Consider the following 17237-nt stretch of genomic DNA (forward strand, 5'->3'; position numbering starts at 1 on the left):
TGCCATGCCATGATACTTTCCTTACGTGTAGGAAGTATCATCGTTTACATCTGCTAACATATACATGGCCAAGAAATTGGTTTCATCCAGCAGATGTCTAGCTGTGTTAAACAGCACTGAGAGAGGACATTCACTGTAGTATTCTTGTTAAGTGGCCTGCACCCACTGTGGTCAGGCTTAGGCATGGCCAGGACCTGCTAGGAAATCCTTCATATCACAGCAGAAATTCTTATGGATTTCTGCAGGAGTCACAACAGCATGGGCTGCCAGGAATTCGGATGGCGAGAAGAAGTAGGCTATGTTTTCTATGGCTGTTTTAATGATCTCCTCAGGATATAACTGAAGTTAATGAAGTCCGTTCCATGGGGGCTTACCTTTGACCCTAATCTGAATGCTTCTCACTCCTGTCTGTTCCATTTTACAGTCCTAGTCACTCTGGATGCCTTTTGGTTTGTTGTCTTTTCTTTCCGCTCATTGTTTTTCCAGGAAGCGGTGAAAGCTGTGTGCGTGCGTGCGTGCGTGCGTGTGTGCGTGCGTGCGTGTGTGTGTGTGTGTGTGTGTGTGTGTGTGTGTGTGTGTCGAATGTACAGCATTCTAGATTTTGCACCACCCCTGTTGAGTCAGTCTTTTTCTGCAGTTGTCTTGTGGTATATTAGAAGATGGTATAAGTATCTCCATACAAGCGGTTACAATATTATCTACCCCATTTCTGAAAACATGGCATGCTGACTTGTTTACTGTTTGATTTGACCTGTCATAATATTGTTGTGCATCGGGTTTCAAAACAATTAAGCGAGACCATCTTCTTTTGCAGGAAGTACAAATGAAACCCTTTAAAGTCTCTTCTCTGCAGATTTGGATATTGCACCACTTTGGGCCACAGTTGCCACAGAAAGGGGCCACTCATTCCCAGAGGAGGCTCTAGCAAACTGTTTGTGAGAGAGAAACATGAATGTAAGCATAGCACGAGAGAACCCGGGCGGAGGGCCAAAAGCAACTCTGCGCTGTGCAGGACATTAAAAAGTTGGAGCAACAGCTGAGCTGATGTCTCGGGCCATGGCGTTGTACTGGTTCCCAACTCTGTGTCCAGACATCCCTGTCAAACTTGTCCTGGGAATTGGTAAGCTCAGCCCACTAGGGAAAGCAATGAGAAAAGTTGTAGAGCTAGACATGAGGCCAAAGAGTCCAACCAACAAATTCAAAGCTTCTAAAAACAATGAATGTGCAATTAAAGATGCTTGCTTCCTGGTCCTTCCTGGACCCAGAATGGGCAGAGAAAACAAAACCGAGATACAGATCGGCATTCCTCTCTTGGTAGACATGCTTTTCTATTTAAAGTATAATGGAATATCTGAATTTCTTTCCAATAAAGGAATGCTGCTATTGTTAACTACAAGCATGCTCAACATACCATACAGTGTGTTAATGCAGTTTCCCTTTGGGATTAATTAAGCATTCTATTTAAAGCTTGGTGGCTTATCCAGTATTACTACATACTTTATGTACATCACATATTAAAGGGATACACTTCCAAGGAAATCAACTCTAAAGACAATTCAGTAAGGGAGGTACTCCAATAGGGTATGTATTCATGAATCTATTACTAACATGTCTCGTCCAGCCTGTACAATACAGTCCATAAGAATTTGGACACATTTATGTTGATGAGTGGCCATGTAAATGACCTGACTTCAATCCAACATGCGTTTTACTTGTTGGGGATCAGACTTAAGCCCCCCAAACAACCAAAAACCGAAGATGGCTGCATTAGAGCCCTGAAAGAGCACTACTAGAGAAGTAACCAAGCTGATGTATGTTGCTTACGCAGATTATTTGCAGTCAAAACTTTACTTCATGCACGTCTTATGTTTATTTGTTCAATTGCATTATCGGCAAAAAAAGACAATTGCTACATTATGAATCAAACATGGATGTTAACAACCTCAAATTAAAGCAAGTTAGCACTTAGTCACTGTTTTCTTGCAATGCAATACACTTTCACTGTGATGTGGTACAGAGCCAATACAGGAAAAAACTATATCATTGACATTATATTTACAGACTGTGCTGTATTTATAGAGTTGCCTTAAACCTTGGTTAACAAAACAGGATTTAAAATGATTCCTATTTAGCATTTACCTAAAGCTGTCTCATAGCCCCTCCTTTGCATGGCAGGACAGGGATTCCCAATGTGAAGCTCAAGGTTTTGTATTTTCAGAGCTAGGTAAATGCTTTGAGTTGGTGCCCTGGGGATAAGTCAGTCCCTGATTAGCTGGCTAAAATGAAAAATAATGGAGCAGAGTGACAATCACTGAGCGAGAAGCCTCCTTGTTATTGTGCAGATTAGAGATTAGTTTTTGTCTTTGAGAGACTTTAATGTATGTTCACAAATCTTGAACAAGTTGTCTAACGTTTTGCTGTAGGCTATATTTCTACTTAATGGCTTTTGAGGATTAGCTGCGTTCCCATAGGTGCTAAACTTACATGTGCTATAGCCAGTCCCCTAGGTACAAATTTCACCCTATTATCTTAAGAAAAATCATTGATTGTAATTGCTTAGTATTGTCCTAACAAACAGGTATCCGTATTTGGAAAGCCCTTTTGATTTCTCACTTTAGTTTCCTACCTGGACTTAACTTTTAGCTGGAAGGATTTATTTTTAGTTCACAGATTGGGCTTGTTTGGGTTGAAATAGATTTGATTGACTATTGTCATTTATTCCTCCATTTATTTATGTACATGTGTATATGTTTTGCATATATACAAATTGTGTTTGCTCAAGTAGTGACCCTGGTCGATAATTCAGCCACAAGCACAGGGAAAAAGAAAGCCGTGGTGGTGCCATTAATCACTGGCCAGTGGACTTAAGTGTATACCTGGGACAGTTTTGTGACACACTGTCTCTGTGATTGCATGTCATTATCCAAAGAATCACGAGACGGCTTCTTTTTGAAGACGATAATGAAATGCTTGTAGTTGGTGCTGAGATGACATCAGCTAACGGAGAAAGGGGAATGTTCTCAAAGGCCCCCTCACTCTTGGGTCTTGTGCTGTTAACATGCTGTCTGCTCTGTGTTGTAGCTAACTCACCATGTAGGACATATTTGTCCTAGTTGAAGATCAGCTTTTAGAGGAGACTACTGTCTGTGTTGTTGCTGACGGGTGAAAACCTCCCCACTTCCAAAATGTCAGCCTCGTTTTTTAACTTGATGCATATTTGACATTATCCAGGGAGTTCTGTAACAGCCTTGAGTGCAAGAGGTCAGGAATTTCTCAAACTATGGAAGACATGTAATCCTTTAATTGATGTTAAAATACTAAAATACCCCCAGTTACTTCGCAGTTAATGAGGTTTTCACATGGCAACAGCAGGACAAGAATGCCAAATCAGAAAAAGAAATAAAAGAGAGATGTGGCACTGGTGGTAAAGAAAACAAGGTATAGTTTTACAGTCACCGTTTCAAGAAGAGGAAAAGAGTGCTAAGAAAGTTGAGCAGGCTCTGTTAGCTTCCAGAACTGTTGTCCTGTTTACAAAGAACTGGATTGCGTGTTAGCAAGACCGTTGCTTTAAGTCAACAAATTCCTACCACATTAGGCAACAGGCGTCTTTTTCTGCCCAGCACATCTTACATACCATAACAAACATTCCGTGACAAATCGAGCAGAGGCCTGGACCATGGTTTCTCTGCTTGTTCCAAACTGGGAGGTCAGTTAAATTAAAACGGAGTAGTTTCTTACTCCATGGATCAGTTAGCTGGTTTTGAAGCATGCTGGCCCTTGGACTGAGCATGAGATCAAGGTTAGCAAGAAACTGATGGGAAATGTTTAAGCACATACAGCCATATAAAGCTAACGGTACAATAATGTGTAGGAATGAGCATTGTTGTTTGTAGCTGCTGTGTTCAAGTTTGATCTCAAGTCCTGTATTCACTTCCAGTCCAGCATAGCCTAGCCAAGTGTGCTTCTACAGTATGTGATGGAAGTAGTGCCAGTTGTGGAGTTCATCAAATGAAGGGTTTTATATTGGCTAAAAAAAATATTTGCATAGTGTGTCCTTTGATTAACCACTTTATCTACTTTATTTTCAAGCCTTGGAAATAGTGTCACAAGTACACTATTTTTTCTTCAGTGTCTTTCTGCTCTTCTTTTACCTTTTAACTGCTTTTCTGTTTTGTTTGTTTGTTTTTTATAGGGAAGAACTTCAACCTGGTCGCCAATTTTCTGAAGCGGCACTTAAACCTCAGATGTATTGTCAAGCAGCTCTATGGGGGTACGTATCCTCCATGTTTTCTAAAAAATCAATTCCCAGTTAAATGAATCAGAAATAGACGTCTCAATGGCTCGTACTCAGCCAAATTTCCCACAGAAAAACAAGTCATCTGTGGTCTGCATGTTGATTTTTCTCCCCCTCACTTGTTTTTATGTCCTGTCCCTACCTGCTCAGGGTGTTGTTGAGAACAGGCAGCCATTAAGTGGTTCCCTTGAGAGGCTACTGAGAGTGGGAGAGAGAAAGATTGGAGGGCAGGGAGAATCTATCTCCATGGCCCATCTAGTGCCTGTGACCCTTGGCCACCTTTTTCATGGGACCAACATGGCTCTCTTCCTGTCAGTAAAGTTAATATCTGTTCCCTGGGGGCCTGGATGTTAAGGCAGCACTGACCTGCTGCAGACTAAGATGACGGCTTCTCTCAGCAGGTCCGTTACACATCAAATTAGACCCAGTCTCCCGAGGTCAAAGGTTGTGTAATTCGGTCCAGTGAGTTAGCTGTACATAGTGGTCGGGTCATGTAAAACATTTCATTCAGCTATAAAACAGATGGTTAAAACGTCTTTATGCTGATATTTACTGTATACATTGCAAAATGGCAAGTTAAATCCTATTAGGAAGACTACGGGGCTAAAACAAAGTGGGACTTTTATAAACTGTTATTATAATTAGCAAATCAGAATGCAGTGGCATTTTCTGATTTAGCTTACTTTCATTTCACTCCACTACACAAACCAACGACTTACTTGCACTTTTTCTGTTCTTAGACTATTATCAGTGGGATAAAACTGTAAAGTTTAACCTGAGGTTAGCATTACAGGGACAGCCATAAGGTCATTAAATCAGGATCTGGGGGTCACTCCATTCTCTAGATATATTTGCTCAACAAATTTCATGGCAAACTGCATATTAGATTATGAGATATAAATTAAGTAAACTTTAAATTTTAACTGTGATGGGGTGGCCCAAGAGAAAAGATTTTGGAATATCAAGGGCTCATCCTCTGGAAAGCACAAATTTACTCTGTAAGTTTCTTTCTGTGAGAGTTTTTATGTTAGATTGTTAGTTGTTAGATTTTTATTTCACATTGTATGACTGAAAGTTTAGGCCTGATATTTGCCCGGGAATTCATCTTCAAAGGTCAAGAATTTCTACTGCATATTTCATGGTAATCTGCCAAGTACAGTAGTTGTTGAGCAATCAATCGACATCCAAAACTACCCACCGAGATAGTCATCTTTAGACATCCTCCTTCACAAGTTGTGAGTGCACTAATGCAAGTGTATGATATACGCATGTTCTGTGTCAGCTTAACCAAAGTGTGTGTGTGTGTGTGTGTGTGTGTGTGTGTGTGTGTGTGTGTGTGTGTGTGTGTATTGGCTGTGTTTATAAACCACTGATCCACACAAGTGAAGCAAAACCAGTGTATTAAAAAATGGCCACTGAGGAGGAATATGATGCTTTTACGGACTAAATTTGCCACAGCTGTGAACCCTTTGAACAGAGGGTGGTAATAAGTGGATCAAGAATGCAAGATGAAGAATACTGTAGTATGGTGTAATGTGTTCCTACAGGAAGTTACTTTTTCATCAGTAATTTTCTTCTTCAGGGGCAACCTCTAGCATCCTGGGTCCAAATACGACCCGCTGCCTCTCGCTGTGTGTGATCCCCTCTCTCTGTCCTCCCCCATTTTTCTGACTATCTGTACTATCTAATTACAATGCATAAAAGCCCAAAAAAGAATGTTTAAAACAAAACAAATGAAGTTTTATTTACATACAGGAGGCTATGTAACAGGCCATAGGTCAGGTATTGGCCAATTTTTCTTTCCAGTTGAGGTGATATGTTGAAGTCAGTTTATATGTAGTTCTTGCGGACATTTAGATGTATTATCATGATGTATAAATACATGTAGAGTATTATTGTTGTAAATGGTCTTTGCCTTTGAAGATGATGGAACGGTCCTATTACCCCCAAGAGCCGTTGTTACCACAAAATGTTCTAATATTTCATGCTGTTTACGCGGCTCATATAGCTCAACCGTAAAGCTCAATCTGTAAACTGCCATTTTCTCCTTGCTCTGAGGGATAGTAAATAGTTGGTGCTTGTAGATGTAAATTCTAACCTCCACCACAATTCCTTCTGTCTGACTTTGACTCGTAATTAGAGGTGAGCCTACGTTATTAACTAGCATGGTCTGTGTTGTTTTTTTTGCCTTACTCAGATTTGCGTGTGTTTCCTGAACGCTATGTTGTGTGTGTGAGCTGTCCAGAGGATGCCTCAGCGCACCATGGAAACCCGAGTCTGGCCGCGGTAAGTGCTGTTTATACTGCTCTATTTCCTCCTCCAGTCGCCTGGCGAAAAGTCCTGCATGGGTCTGTGTGTTATTATAGGGATGTGTTGCCAAATTGTGCTCTCACTTCATATATGCTGATCCTCGTTACGTGAGGGGTGGGGGAGGGGGTGGTGGGCTGTGGACCTGCCAGGGCTTTTCACAGACCTTGTGAGGATTAAAGAGAGGATGGCAGGGGGTTGGATGGAGTGAGGTGGGGTCAAAAGGTGCAGAGTCACCCCTTCTCCCACATTCTGCCAATTCACCCCAGTTGTACAATTTCATTTTTTTTTTGTGTCAAACTCAAATGTGGGATTGTTGTAAACCTCAACTTTAGAGGGTAGTTGAAAATATAGCCAAAACTAATTTTGTACATTTTAGCTCTTGGGAAAGTGTAGATACTTCCAGAACTCAACTTTTATCAAACCTCATTGTGGCACTGCAGTCAATGTTGAAATTGTCAGAACATAATATTCATCTTACATAAAAATCTGGATTCTGTCTAACCTTTAACCACCTCACTCTCTCAAGTGTAAAATCTTAGTATACACAATCATTAATACAGCATATTCCCCTTTTACATCATGTTATTCTGGGTTCAAGAGAACTACAGCCACACTCTTCATCATTCTGGTACATTGTTTGGGTTTTTAAGGGAGAATTTAGTTAATGTGATTGTGTGCAGTCATGTGCCTTGATTGATGGGACTCCGATAAAGTTGGGTTCAGTGGGTATTTCCCTATAGGAGTTCATGCTGTGTATATTATGTGTACTGCCCATGAAATACCTACTTCTGTAGTTGTTTTTTGTCCATTCATATTACGGACAACTATCATCTGGCCAGTGCTCATTTGATCCCAAACTCCCAAGAGTATTCTGGGAAGCAATGGTGGAGCCTCTTACCTTGGCACTCACATCAAGGACAGACATCTCTCCCATCACATCCCATGATCAGTGGCCTGCTGTTTTTCTGTGGGGCTTTTGCTATTGTTTCCCTTTGAAATGTCTCTGCACTCTCCACAGTTTGGCTTCCAATGAAAGCAGTGATTGTAATATTTTTAGTGGAGCAACACAGTCGTCAGTGAAAAGTTCATATTGTGTAACCAATTTTCCAGTTCAAGGAGGCATTGCTGTCGATTGCGTTCCTCTCCTCAGGATGTGGTTCTCTGGGCTCATACAGTACAAGCAGAGGGAATTGGAGGGTGGGAGTCTTGTGGTGGAGCTCTCACTAGTCCAACCTCGAACGTGGTTTGTAAGGGAAAGATACCAGACAGCAGGGCTAAAGTTTTTCACATGACAAAAACAATTATTTGTTTACATCCTTTGCTGTGTTCTGATTTGTCAGAAACTTATGTTTTTGCAATTTCAAGGTTGCCAAGAAAGTTGAAAATCTAAATGAACAAAAAACCGCTTATGCAGTGAGTCACAGCTGATGTAAGGCATAATAATGTTGCTGTCTAAAAATAATGGGGCCGTTGGAGTTTTATGTCAAAGTTGGTCATATGCTCAAAAAGGGGTCTTTTATTCCACAACTGTTGACAGATCGAGCCTGCTAGTCCCAAAAAAATTCCACGTTCCCATGTATTTAGGGAGGTTTCGGTTTTGTTGTTAGGATTCATGTTTGTGTGACAACAAAAATCCTTAACCACAGTGGAAATGTAGACTCATCAAATTAGCACTTCTCAAGGTCAGGGGGTTACGTTGTGAGGGAACTTAGGTGACATCATGGTTGGCCTTTTGTTCTGTGAAAGCCAACCTCTGTCCCACGCTCGTGCATGCTCTAGTCTCTTGTATCTTGTGCACTCTTATTATTATTAGTCATATTTTCAGCTGTGGTTCAGTTACAGTAGAAGAGGAGATGGTGAGATTTAGTCATTTCCTGCAGTGAAGAGGGAACTAGGATACCAGTTATTGATTTTCGGTACTCAAAGTTCAATCACGAAACCTACGTATTTTGGTTGAGACTACAGTTGATGTTTTGTACAGATTTACCACATCTTATCTGAAACAACGTTAGGGACCATAAGGGGAGATTAAAACTCTCAATGCTAACACAAACATTCAATTTGATGCAATAATCAATCTTTATTTTTTTTAATCAACAATGGCTCAAATGACTACGTAACGTTAAAGGGCTTGCTCATTGTCAAGAACCTACCGAGAATTATCACCCAACTCTGCAGTCAACTCTACAAAGTCTTTGTCTAGGGAGTGTCAGTGCATTGCTTTGGTTTTACAGCCCCAACTTTGCTGTTTTGGTTCAGTCCCATAGCTCTCATCAGCACCGTTTCCAGCATTTTCAAATTTAGCGACTAGCAGGTGAACATACTGGAGCATTTAGCAGCAAATAAGAGATAGTTCACTTTAAGAGCTCGACATAACAACCAAGCTGAAAGGAGAAGGAATTTTGGACTTGCTAACTTGCTGACATTTTTGCCATAACAACTTAAAAGGTGATAATATGTCAATGTCTGATTTACAAGTTGCTTTTGCTGCCCCAAGTGGCCAAATGCTGTTTTTAAGGTGGAGGTCTGCTCAAAACCAGTCTTCGCTGCGCCCGATTTTGATGTTGGAAACTAAGAGAGGGTTTCAGACGCTGTTCGACAATCAGGAAGTGCTTTGGTTTGAGTGGGCTGGCGCCTTTAAAGTCATGGTGTTGAGTAAAATGAATCCTGACATCCATCCCATCTATAGGGGCGACAGTAACGGTCTGATATTTGATCTATTTAGAGACTATAATATCAGCCTGATGTACTCTGTCTGTTAGAACCTAGAACCGACTGTTGCTCTGCAGAGGTAGGGCCATTGAAATTACTGCGTTTGCATGGGAAGCAAACAAAAGGCATCTCTTGCACAATGTTTTTCTTCTTCTTGTCATTTGAAGATCCAAGTCCCTCATAAAAAGTTGCTGCTATTGTGAGTCATCACCAACAGTGAGGAGGGCAGCATGGGAAGGAAAAGCTATCGTGTAGGACTGTGGCCGATGTTTTCTAGTCAGGCACAGAGTGGGCAGCTGAGGTGAGTGGCGTGCTGGGCCGCAGAAGTTTGGATCAAAGGCAGAGCAGATGTGTTTCCAGTCCCCCTACCCCTCCCCCCCCTTCTCTTCTGAGCTATGGACGAGCCTGTGTTTACTCATGACCTCAGCACGCCTCTGTTCTTCACAGCTCGCAACAGATAGAAGCAGCGCTTTCCCAAGCCTTCATTGTCTGCAGATCTCTTCTCCACCAAGGCCGAAATACATGGCTATGATCTCTTTGCAGCACACAATCATGTCCCTTCATTCCATCCTGTCATAAGCTGTGTCCATTAATTTGCACAAAGTGAGTCCCAACTGTTAACAGCTTGTCTTAATCCTTGAACAAGGGTGGATCCAAAAATATTTGTCATTGTTCAGGGATAAGAAGTTCTCTATTTTAGACAAGTATGTACCCATGCATGTTTGTTGACTTTGTTTCAGGGAAGATGTGGTGATGAGCTTAGACAAACAGGGCATGTTTCCTCTGTGGGAGCAGAGTGGGAGGAGGGAGAGGGGTTTGTGGACTAGTTTCACAAATGATCTCTGCAGGAGGTATTTCTGCCCTGACAGTTAAATAGTGTTGTTGTTTCTTGGTGCCAGTTTGAGGATTTTGTATACTTAGTTGTGCCACTGTTCAAAGGCTTTCCAGTGGAAAGAATAATTCCATTTTTATAACTTGAATACTTTTAGGGATTCAAGCATTACAAGTGGTATGAATCATTACCGTCTGACAGATGAATGAATAATGGCTTCATAGGATTGCATATCACTGGTTTTGTGTGTGTTGTGTGAGATACAAAGACATTAGAGTAATCCAAAAACAAACTTTGGCAGATCACAAGCAAATATGAGTTGATGGTTGATCGGAGCTTCCCACGGTGACCTGTTTTCTGACTTGTCATCTTGTTTTTGTTTTGTTTTTCTGGTAATTTTTATGTTTTAGTTTGCAAAGCCTCCATGATTGGTCGAGAAAGATCTCTGACCTCTTTGGCTTTTAAAAATCCTTTCAAAACCCATTGGATAAACCAAAAAAATGCATGGTTGTCAAGCTGCAAAAAAAAACTGTTATTCTTAGCTATTCTCTGTTCCTGAAAAACTGAATGTTTTTTTTTTATCCAGCAAAATTGTTATAGTACAAATGAATGACCATGGGCATTTATGTAGATTATATAGAGCAAAACCCTGCTGTATGTTAACATAGCATAATATAATGAATAAGAAATGTCAGATGCCAAATGCATACCAAGAGAGGTTTTGTCATCCTATGGCAGTGGAGTATTAGACTACTCAGAGACTATTCGGCCCTATCAGCACATTATTTTCAAGTGCAGCTGCCTTAAAAGATAGCCAACATAATATTCCTATCTGTGTGACCTTATCTTTAAAAGGCTGAGAAGAAACTGTTCATTCCCTGTATTTTATGGAGCCTGTAGTTGGTTATCTTTTTGAAGTTGTTTCCAGGAGTCACTCAAAGTTGGGGCAAGCTATGAGAATCTGTACTGATATCCTTTTAAACCAAATGATTCATTCACTCTGCTCTCCTTAACCTTTTGCCAGGCTTATCTCTATAATCTGACATCCAGATGTGCTGTCTTGTTGCAGCTCCCATGGTGAAGCCATGTTGTTTTGGAGGCTCCAGGGCCAGGGAGGGCACTGTTGGTCTGCCCTACGTGTTGCATCACGAGAAGTGTTTTGCAGCTTTGTGTGGGGGCGAGTAGACTGGCTGGCGGTTGGGGGGTTAAATCCTTGTTGCTGAGGGAAAGGTGGTGGTGGTGGCGGCGGGTAGATGTTCTTTCTGTTTCGTGGGACGCTCTCCAACTATTGGGAGTTTGCATCATTCCGTACGAGATTAGGCCACCTCGGTTCCCACACAATACTTAGTGTTTTATCCACATAGCTTGTGATAATTATAATGTTCATGCACCATCTCTCTCTCTCGCTCTCGCTCTCGCTCTCTCTCTCTTTCTCTCTCTCTCTCTCTTTCACTCTCTCTCTCAATCTTAAATCTCTTTACTTTCTTCTCTCTAGTTGCTATATACAGAATGTCCAACCCTTGGACCTCTGGTGATAATAATTCATGCACCGTCTCTCTCTCTCTGTCTGACTTTCTATCCCTCTTTCTCCTTCTACTTTCTATGTATATCCAACCTCATCCTCTCTTCATGCTTCTTCCTTTCCATCACTCTGTTCTCTTTCTCTCTCTCTCTCTCTCTCTCTCTCTCTCTCTCTCTCTCTCTCTCTCTCTGTTGCTCTTTTGAAGTTGTGCCGACAGGAACAGAAAGGCACAAAACTTTCTCTGAGAACCTCCCATTGGCTTCTTGTTGATTTTTCTTTCAAGTTCATTTTCAAACAGCATTTATTCATATTAAACAGAGGAGAATACATATCAAGTCATTACGATGCAAATGATGGCACCCACATCTTTCTCACAATTGTTGTTGTTGGGGTGGGTGTGTGAGTGCGTAGGCGAATGCAAGTTTGTATGTGTGTCACTGTCCCAAATCCAATCCAAGGCTAGCTGTAGCTCTGGATATGTGAGAAAGTAAAGAGTGAACTTCTGCCCACACTCAAGCATGACTCCATCTCTACACAAAGGGCAGCCTGTGGAGAACTTCCTGTGTGAGGATTCTTGTGTTTGTGGGCATGCTGGAGAGACTGTTGAGGTCAGACGATAGGACTCTCGGGGGTGCCTCTTCTTTTGTTGTACTCCCCTCTTAACGCTCTCTCTTTCTCCAATTCATTCTGTAGTATCTCGTCCATTATTTCTTGTCGTCTCCGCCTACTTCCTTGTTGCCCAGCCTCCTTATTCACTCCCCTCCCTCCGGCTGGCCTCTTTATTCCATCCGCCACACCACAGACCAAAGTGCAGCTAGGTCTCAACACCCAGTGCAAAGCCACAATGCCCCAGCTTGCACTTGCAGCTTGGGACAATTACTCCTTCCCCCTTTTCTGTAGGGTCACATGTTGTCACTGGTATGGCATATGGAAGAGGACATTAATGATTTTTTTCTGTGTTCACAGCAGCTGATGGAGGCCAGAGCTTACCACATTGGCTTCCCTCATCTTAGAGTGCACATTGATCATTTTACCAACCAGTTTATGGAATAGTCATGATCTGAAAAATGTCTGATATTAAATAAACATAGTGGCCACAACCTCAAATTCAAATTTTCTGTCTGGTTGTATTTTCACACCGCAAAAGTCTACGGAGTGTCTTTAGCCATGCTAAACGTATTGCTCTGTGGATGGGGATGTCTGTCTGTCGGTCGGTCCACCACTGGTCGGTCGGTCGGTCCAGACTGAAATATCTCAATAAATATTGGCTGGATTGCCATTAAATTAGGTGCAGCCTTTCATGGTGGTGAGAGGATGAATCCTAATGACCTATCATCAAGTGCACCAGCAGGTCCATGTACTTGATGGATCGGCACAAAGTTTTGTGTCAACGTTCATGGTTTGCAGAGGATAGATCGTACTGACTTTTGTGATCCCTTCACTTTTCCTCTGGCTCCAACATGAGGTTGACATTTGTGCTTTAGAGTGAAATGTCTCAACAACTATTGGATTGTTGCCATGAAACGTGGTACATGCATTCATGGAATTCGGGATGAATTGCAATAACTTTTGGTAATCCCTTCATTTTTCATCTGGTGCCATCAGCAGATCAAAATGTATTTGGTTTATTACCAAATGGCATTCCCATCAGCCTCAGCTGTACCTTGTGATTAGTGCTAACTAGCATTTGTTAGCATGCTACCGTGCCAATGATGGTGAACATAGTAATCATGCCTGCTAAACATCAACATGTCATTGTGAGCATGCTGATGTTATGATCAAGTTTAAAGCACTGCTGTCCCTAAGTACAGCCTAATAGATTGGTCTCTGTGGACTCTTAACTCTTGTTAGTTTACAGCGTGTCACTCAGATCATGAAGCTCTTCACCTGTATGCTGCTTATTCTGGTTAAACAAATATACTCAATTTCTAAACCAGAGTTACTCTGGTATTTTCCCAATTAATTTCACAATAAATTGTCGGGCTCTCAACCTTTTTAAGTTCTGCTCAATTTACCACCAGCGTCTCTTGTTCTCTCATAAATCCGGAGTCTGTTCTAGGTCAGCCAAGGAAAAGACCTGTGATTAACCTTCATTAGTGGCCTGTTGAGGGCACACGTTGGTGAGATCCAATCTTTGGCCCGTTCCTTGTTCTGCCTCAGTGGGTCCCCTTAGTATGTGGCTATATTGAACTTTCAACCCATTTTAGCCAACTAAGAATGTACTCAAACATAGTGGCATATGGGGTAGTCTGCATTTAAACCTGCAACTCAAAGTGCTGCTACAGCCTACTAAATACAAGGCTACATTCACTCATACTTTTTTGTCTTGTCCTCTGTCTTCTGAGATGTTTTTTTTACCCTTTTTCTGTTTAGCATTTTTCCATTCACATGTCTCAGTTGTGTTTTTCCTCTGTCTTTCTCCATCATCTTAATAAGGATCCTTTTTATCGCTGTTTTAACTTTTCAACATGGTTTCACTGTTTAGTAATCCTGCCTCAGGCTGCGAGCATCACTCCAAGCCTCAGATAGCAGAGACTATGAAACACACATCACACTATGACAAGCTGGTGGTTATTTTCTAAAGCTTTTGAGGTGGTTGCTGTGGACAGTATGAAGTTGGGGGCTGATTATTAGTGCCAGCTAGGGTGTTGCTAAGTGTCCCTAAAGGCATTATAGATGCTTGTATATAAATTGAATTGAATTGAAAATTGTATCATAGTTCAAATAATGAGGAGGCAACACTATTTGGAATTCCAGAGAATTAGGATAAATGTATTTAAACTATCTTTTTATCATATTGGATTATTTTGACTTTTAATTGTATTCACTATCTTCTCATTTGTAATGCAGTCTAGTGCATGTTTTGTTTTGTCCGGCAATGCCAGATGATGACAGCAGTCTGCTGTGGAGCCAAATCTTTCCAGTGGATGCCAGGAATAATATCTTTTGTTTACACCGATTTTGTTTGTGTTTTCTAGACTGAATTGAGCGAACAAAGCCGATCGGAATATTTTTCCAGAGTGGGAGAAACCCAAGAGCCTTTAAACTGCCCCGCAAAAACAAAGAAGACTGTGCTTCAAAAGATGTAAGTATGATCTAATGCAAAACTTTCCAACCCCACCAGTCAGAGAGGATACTTAAGTATCTGTTCATATCCTCCTATCCTTTAACTTTTTCAGAGCCAAACAAGCTAGTGTCCAGCAAGAGCTCTATGTTTCCAGAATGGGGGAGCAGCAGATGGACCAGAGCGCCTGTCCCAAAAAGCAAAGAGGGGAACTTAAAGCCGGAGAGTCAGAATTCAGCTCTGGATGGAAGGCTGTCCCAGAGGCAGACCACACAGTGCCTTGCCCCGGTACTTTAAATGAAGCCGTGGCTCAGATTGGGACGACTCAAAAGCAGGGTCTGACCCAGGAGCAGCAGACTGAGAACAGTCCTCCAGACAGCATCAGCCCAAATGGGGCCTCAGTAGTTTTCTGCCAACATGAAATCAGTCAGGAGACAAGAAAGAGCAAGAGGTGCAAGTCGAGCGATGCAGGGGAAGACCCTCGCACACAGAGGGCCAAGAGGACGTGCCTTGGAAGACCTCCAGCCACAATGCAAACCCAATCCACCGAGTGCTCCACACAAACATCCAGGCATGACCTTCTTCCTCTGCCGCCCCTTCCCCTAGTCGAAGCCAAGGCAGAGTCCAAGGCTTTCCCTGTCTCCGAGCGCAAGAAAACCACACTGGAAGTAGAGCTGCTTACTCCAGGGAAACGGGCCCAGAGGCTCCCCCTCACAAGCAATAACACGGCACAGACAAACCAAAACAGCCCGGCCGCAAGTCTGAGGGGCCTATCTGTCAAGCCTGCATCCTCAGGCTCCTCTATTAGTTCCAGATCCACACTCGGAGAGGAGGGGAGTGAAAATGTGCCCAGAACCTCTAGATTACGACGACTGAAGAGGTCCTGAGGGGGAGAGACGAGCTACAGTAAAGATGCCTGACGCCACAGAGATAGAGATGATATTGTGTCAGGCTACATGTTTCCCTCACATGACATGCATTTGTACACGTGTCACATTTTACTATCTATATAATATCTATTCTTTTCACATGTGCTGTACATGCACTACACACACACACACACACACACACACACACACACACACACACACACACACACACACACACACACACACACACACACACACACACATTCACAAATCAAATGCTGAACACATTATGGCAATTGATACATGAGCATTTGAGTTACGCTTTGTCAAACACTTGAAACAGACTTTGCCTCCACCCATAAGTAGTGGTGGTCAAGAGAGGCTCGCAAATGAAAGTCAAAAACCTTTAATTGGAGTTTAGATTTGGTTTTGTGTTAAAGATTGGGGATTTCAGACAGGCAGGAGCCATGCAGTACGTCATGGCTTTCAGTCTGAAATACTGGCTCCTACGTGTCTGAAAACTGTCCAGTTTCCCCGCTGAAGCTCTGGTGTGATTGATTGCTGTTTCCAGATTTATTTCATCACCCCATTCTCAAAAATGTACTTATGTAGTTAGATTTCATTCATATACAATTTGCTCAATAATAAGTTGCTAAGCACCTGAAATGTATCTTTAAATTTGAGGGTATTATGCAGATTTTATTTTGAACTTGAACCAAATATGTGTGGGTTTATGAGCAGTATTGAATTATTAGTGGTTTCATTTGGGAGTAGCAGGACGTCTACAGTATCACAGGTTAAAATGTAGCTGCTGTCGTCGCCCCAACACTCGACAGGGCTGTTTGGGCCGGGGCCAGCTGAGCAATCCAGAGAGCATAGGGCAACTAGCGGCCAACAGTCACTCATACCCCCATGTAAAGCCCAAGATGTTCCACTTGATGACATAATGTTGCCTGAATACATTACTCCCGATTTTCTTTTTATTGGACTGGAAAGACATTTTATGATATAAAGAAATTTGTTTTTCCCATGAAAAAAAGCAATCCCTCAACCTTTTGTTTAAACCCTTGTTTGTTTTTGCTTGTTTCCAACATTTTAAATTGTTACATTTTCTTCTACACATTTTCAGCGCTTATTTATACGTCCCATATTTTCTGAAAATATGAAAAATTGAAAACGTGTCAATTTGATCCAAAGTCAACACTATCTTCTGGAAGCAGCCAGCATGAAACTGCATGTAGAGCTCTGCACATTGTTTTCCTCCCACACAGTCCAGGCGCTGAAGCTCATGGCAATTTGACAGTGACGGTCTGTCCAACAGTGATGTTGCTAATAAACCAGTCTTTCGCGGCCGTTCTCCATCTGTATTAGCGGGTGTAACCTGAGAGGAGTCACTCGCAGGAACCAATTCTGCTCTTATCAAGACAGAGACAACACGGTGGATTAGTGGAATTGACCCTACTGTTTTAAATCCTTGTATGGTTTAAGGTCATTCTCAAGAGGTGTCAATAATCTCTCGCTTGGGATTTAATCCTTTTAAACACATTCTGCGGAGGAGTAAATCTTAAAATCAGTTTCTCTATAACGTAGGCTAATTTGAAAAGATTTTAGTTAAGCCTGCTACTTAAACCAGA

General features: G+C 41.9%; 1 protein-coding gene across 2 annotated transcripts in view; it reads left to right on the forward strand.

Annotated features, from left to right (window-relative positions):
- Positions 1 to 16955, forward strand: part of slx4ip (SLX4 interacting protein) — a 33121-nt gene extending 16166 nt beyond the window's left edge. For both annotated transcript variants that reach the window (XM_028604394.1, XM_028604395.1), the window contains exons 5-8: positions 4193 to 4270; positions 6492 to 6580; positions 14649 to 14755; positions 14850 to 16955. In XM_028604394.1, coding sequence (XP_028460195.1) covers positions 4193 to 4270; positions 6492 to 6580; positions 14649 to 14755; positions 14850 to 15621 — 1046 coding nt within the window. In that variant the 3' untranslated portion in view covers positions 15622 to 16955. The remainder of the gene's footprint in view (positions 1 to 4192; positions 4271 to 6491; positions 6581 to 14648; positions 14756 to 14849) is intronic.
- The last annotated feature ends 282 nt before the right edge of the window (positions 16956 to 17237 follow it).

The sequence above is a fragment of the Perca flavescens genome, chromosome 17, assembly GCF_004354835.1.
Source record: "Perca flavescens isolate YP-PL-M2 chromosome 17, PFLA_1.0, whole genome shotgun sequence".
Classification (NCBI taxonomy): domain Eukaryota; kingdom Metazoa; phylum Chordata; class Actinopteri; order Perciformes; family Percidae; genus Perca; species Perca flavescens.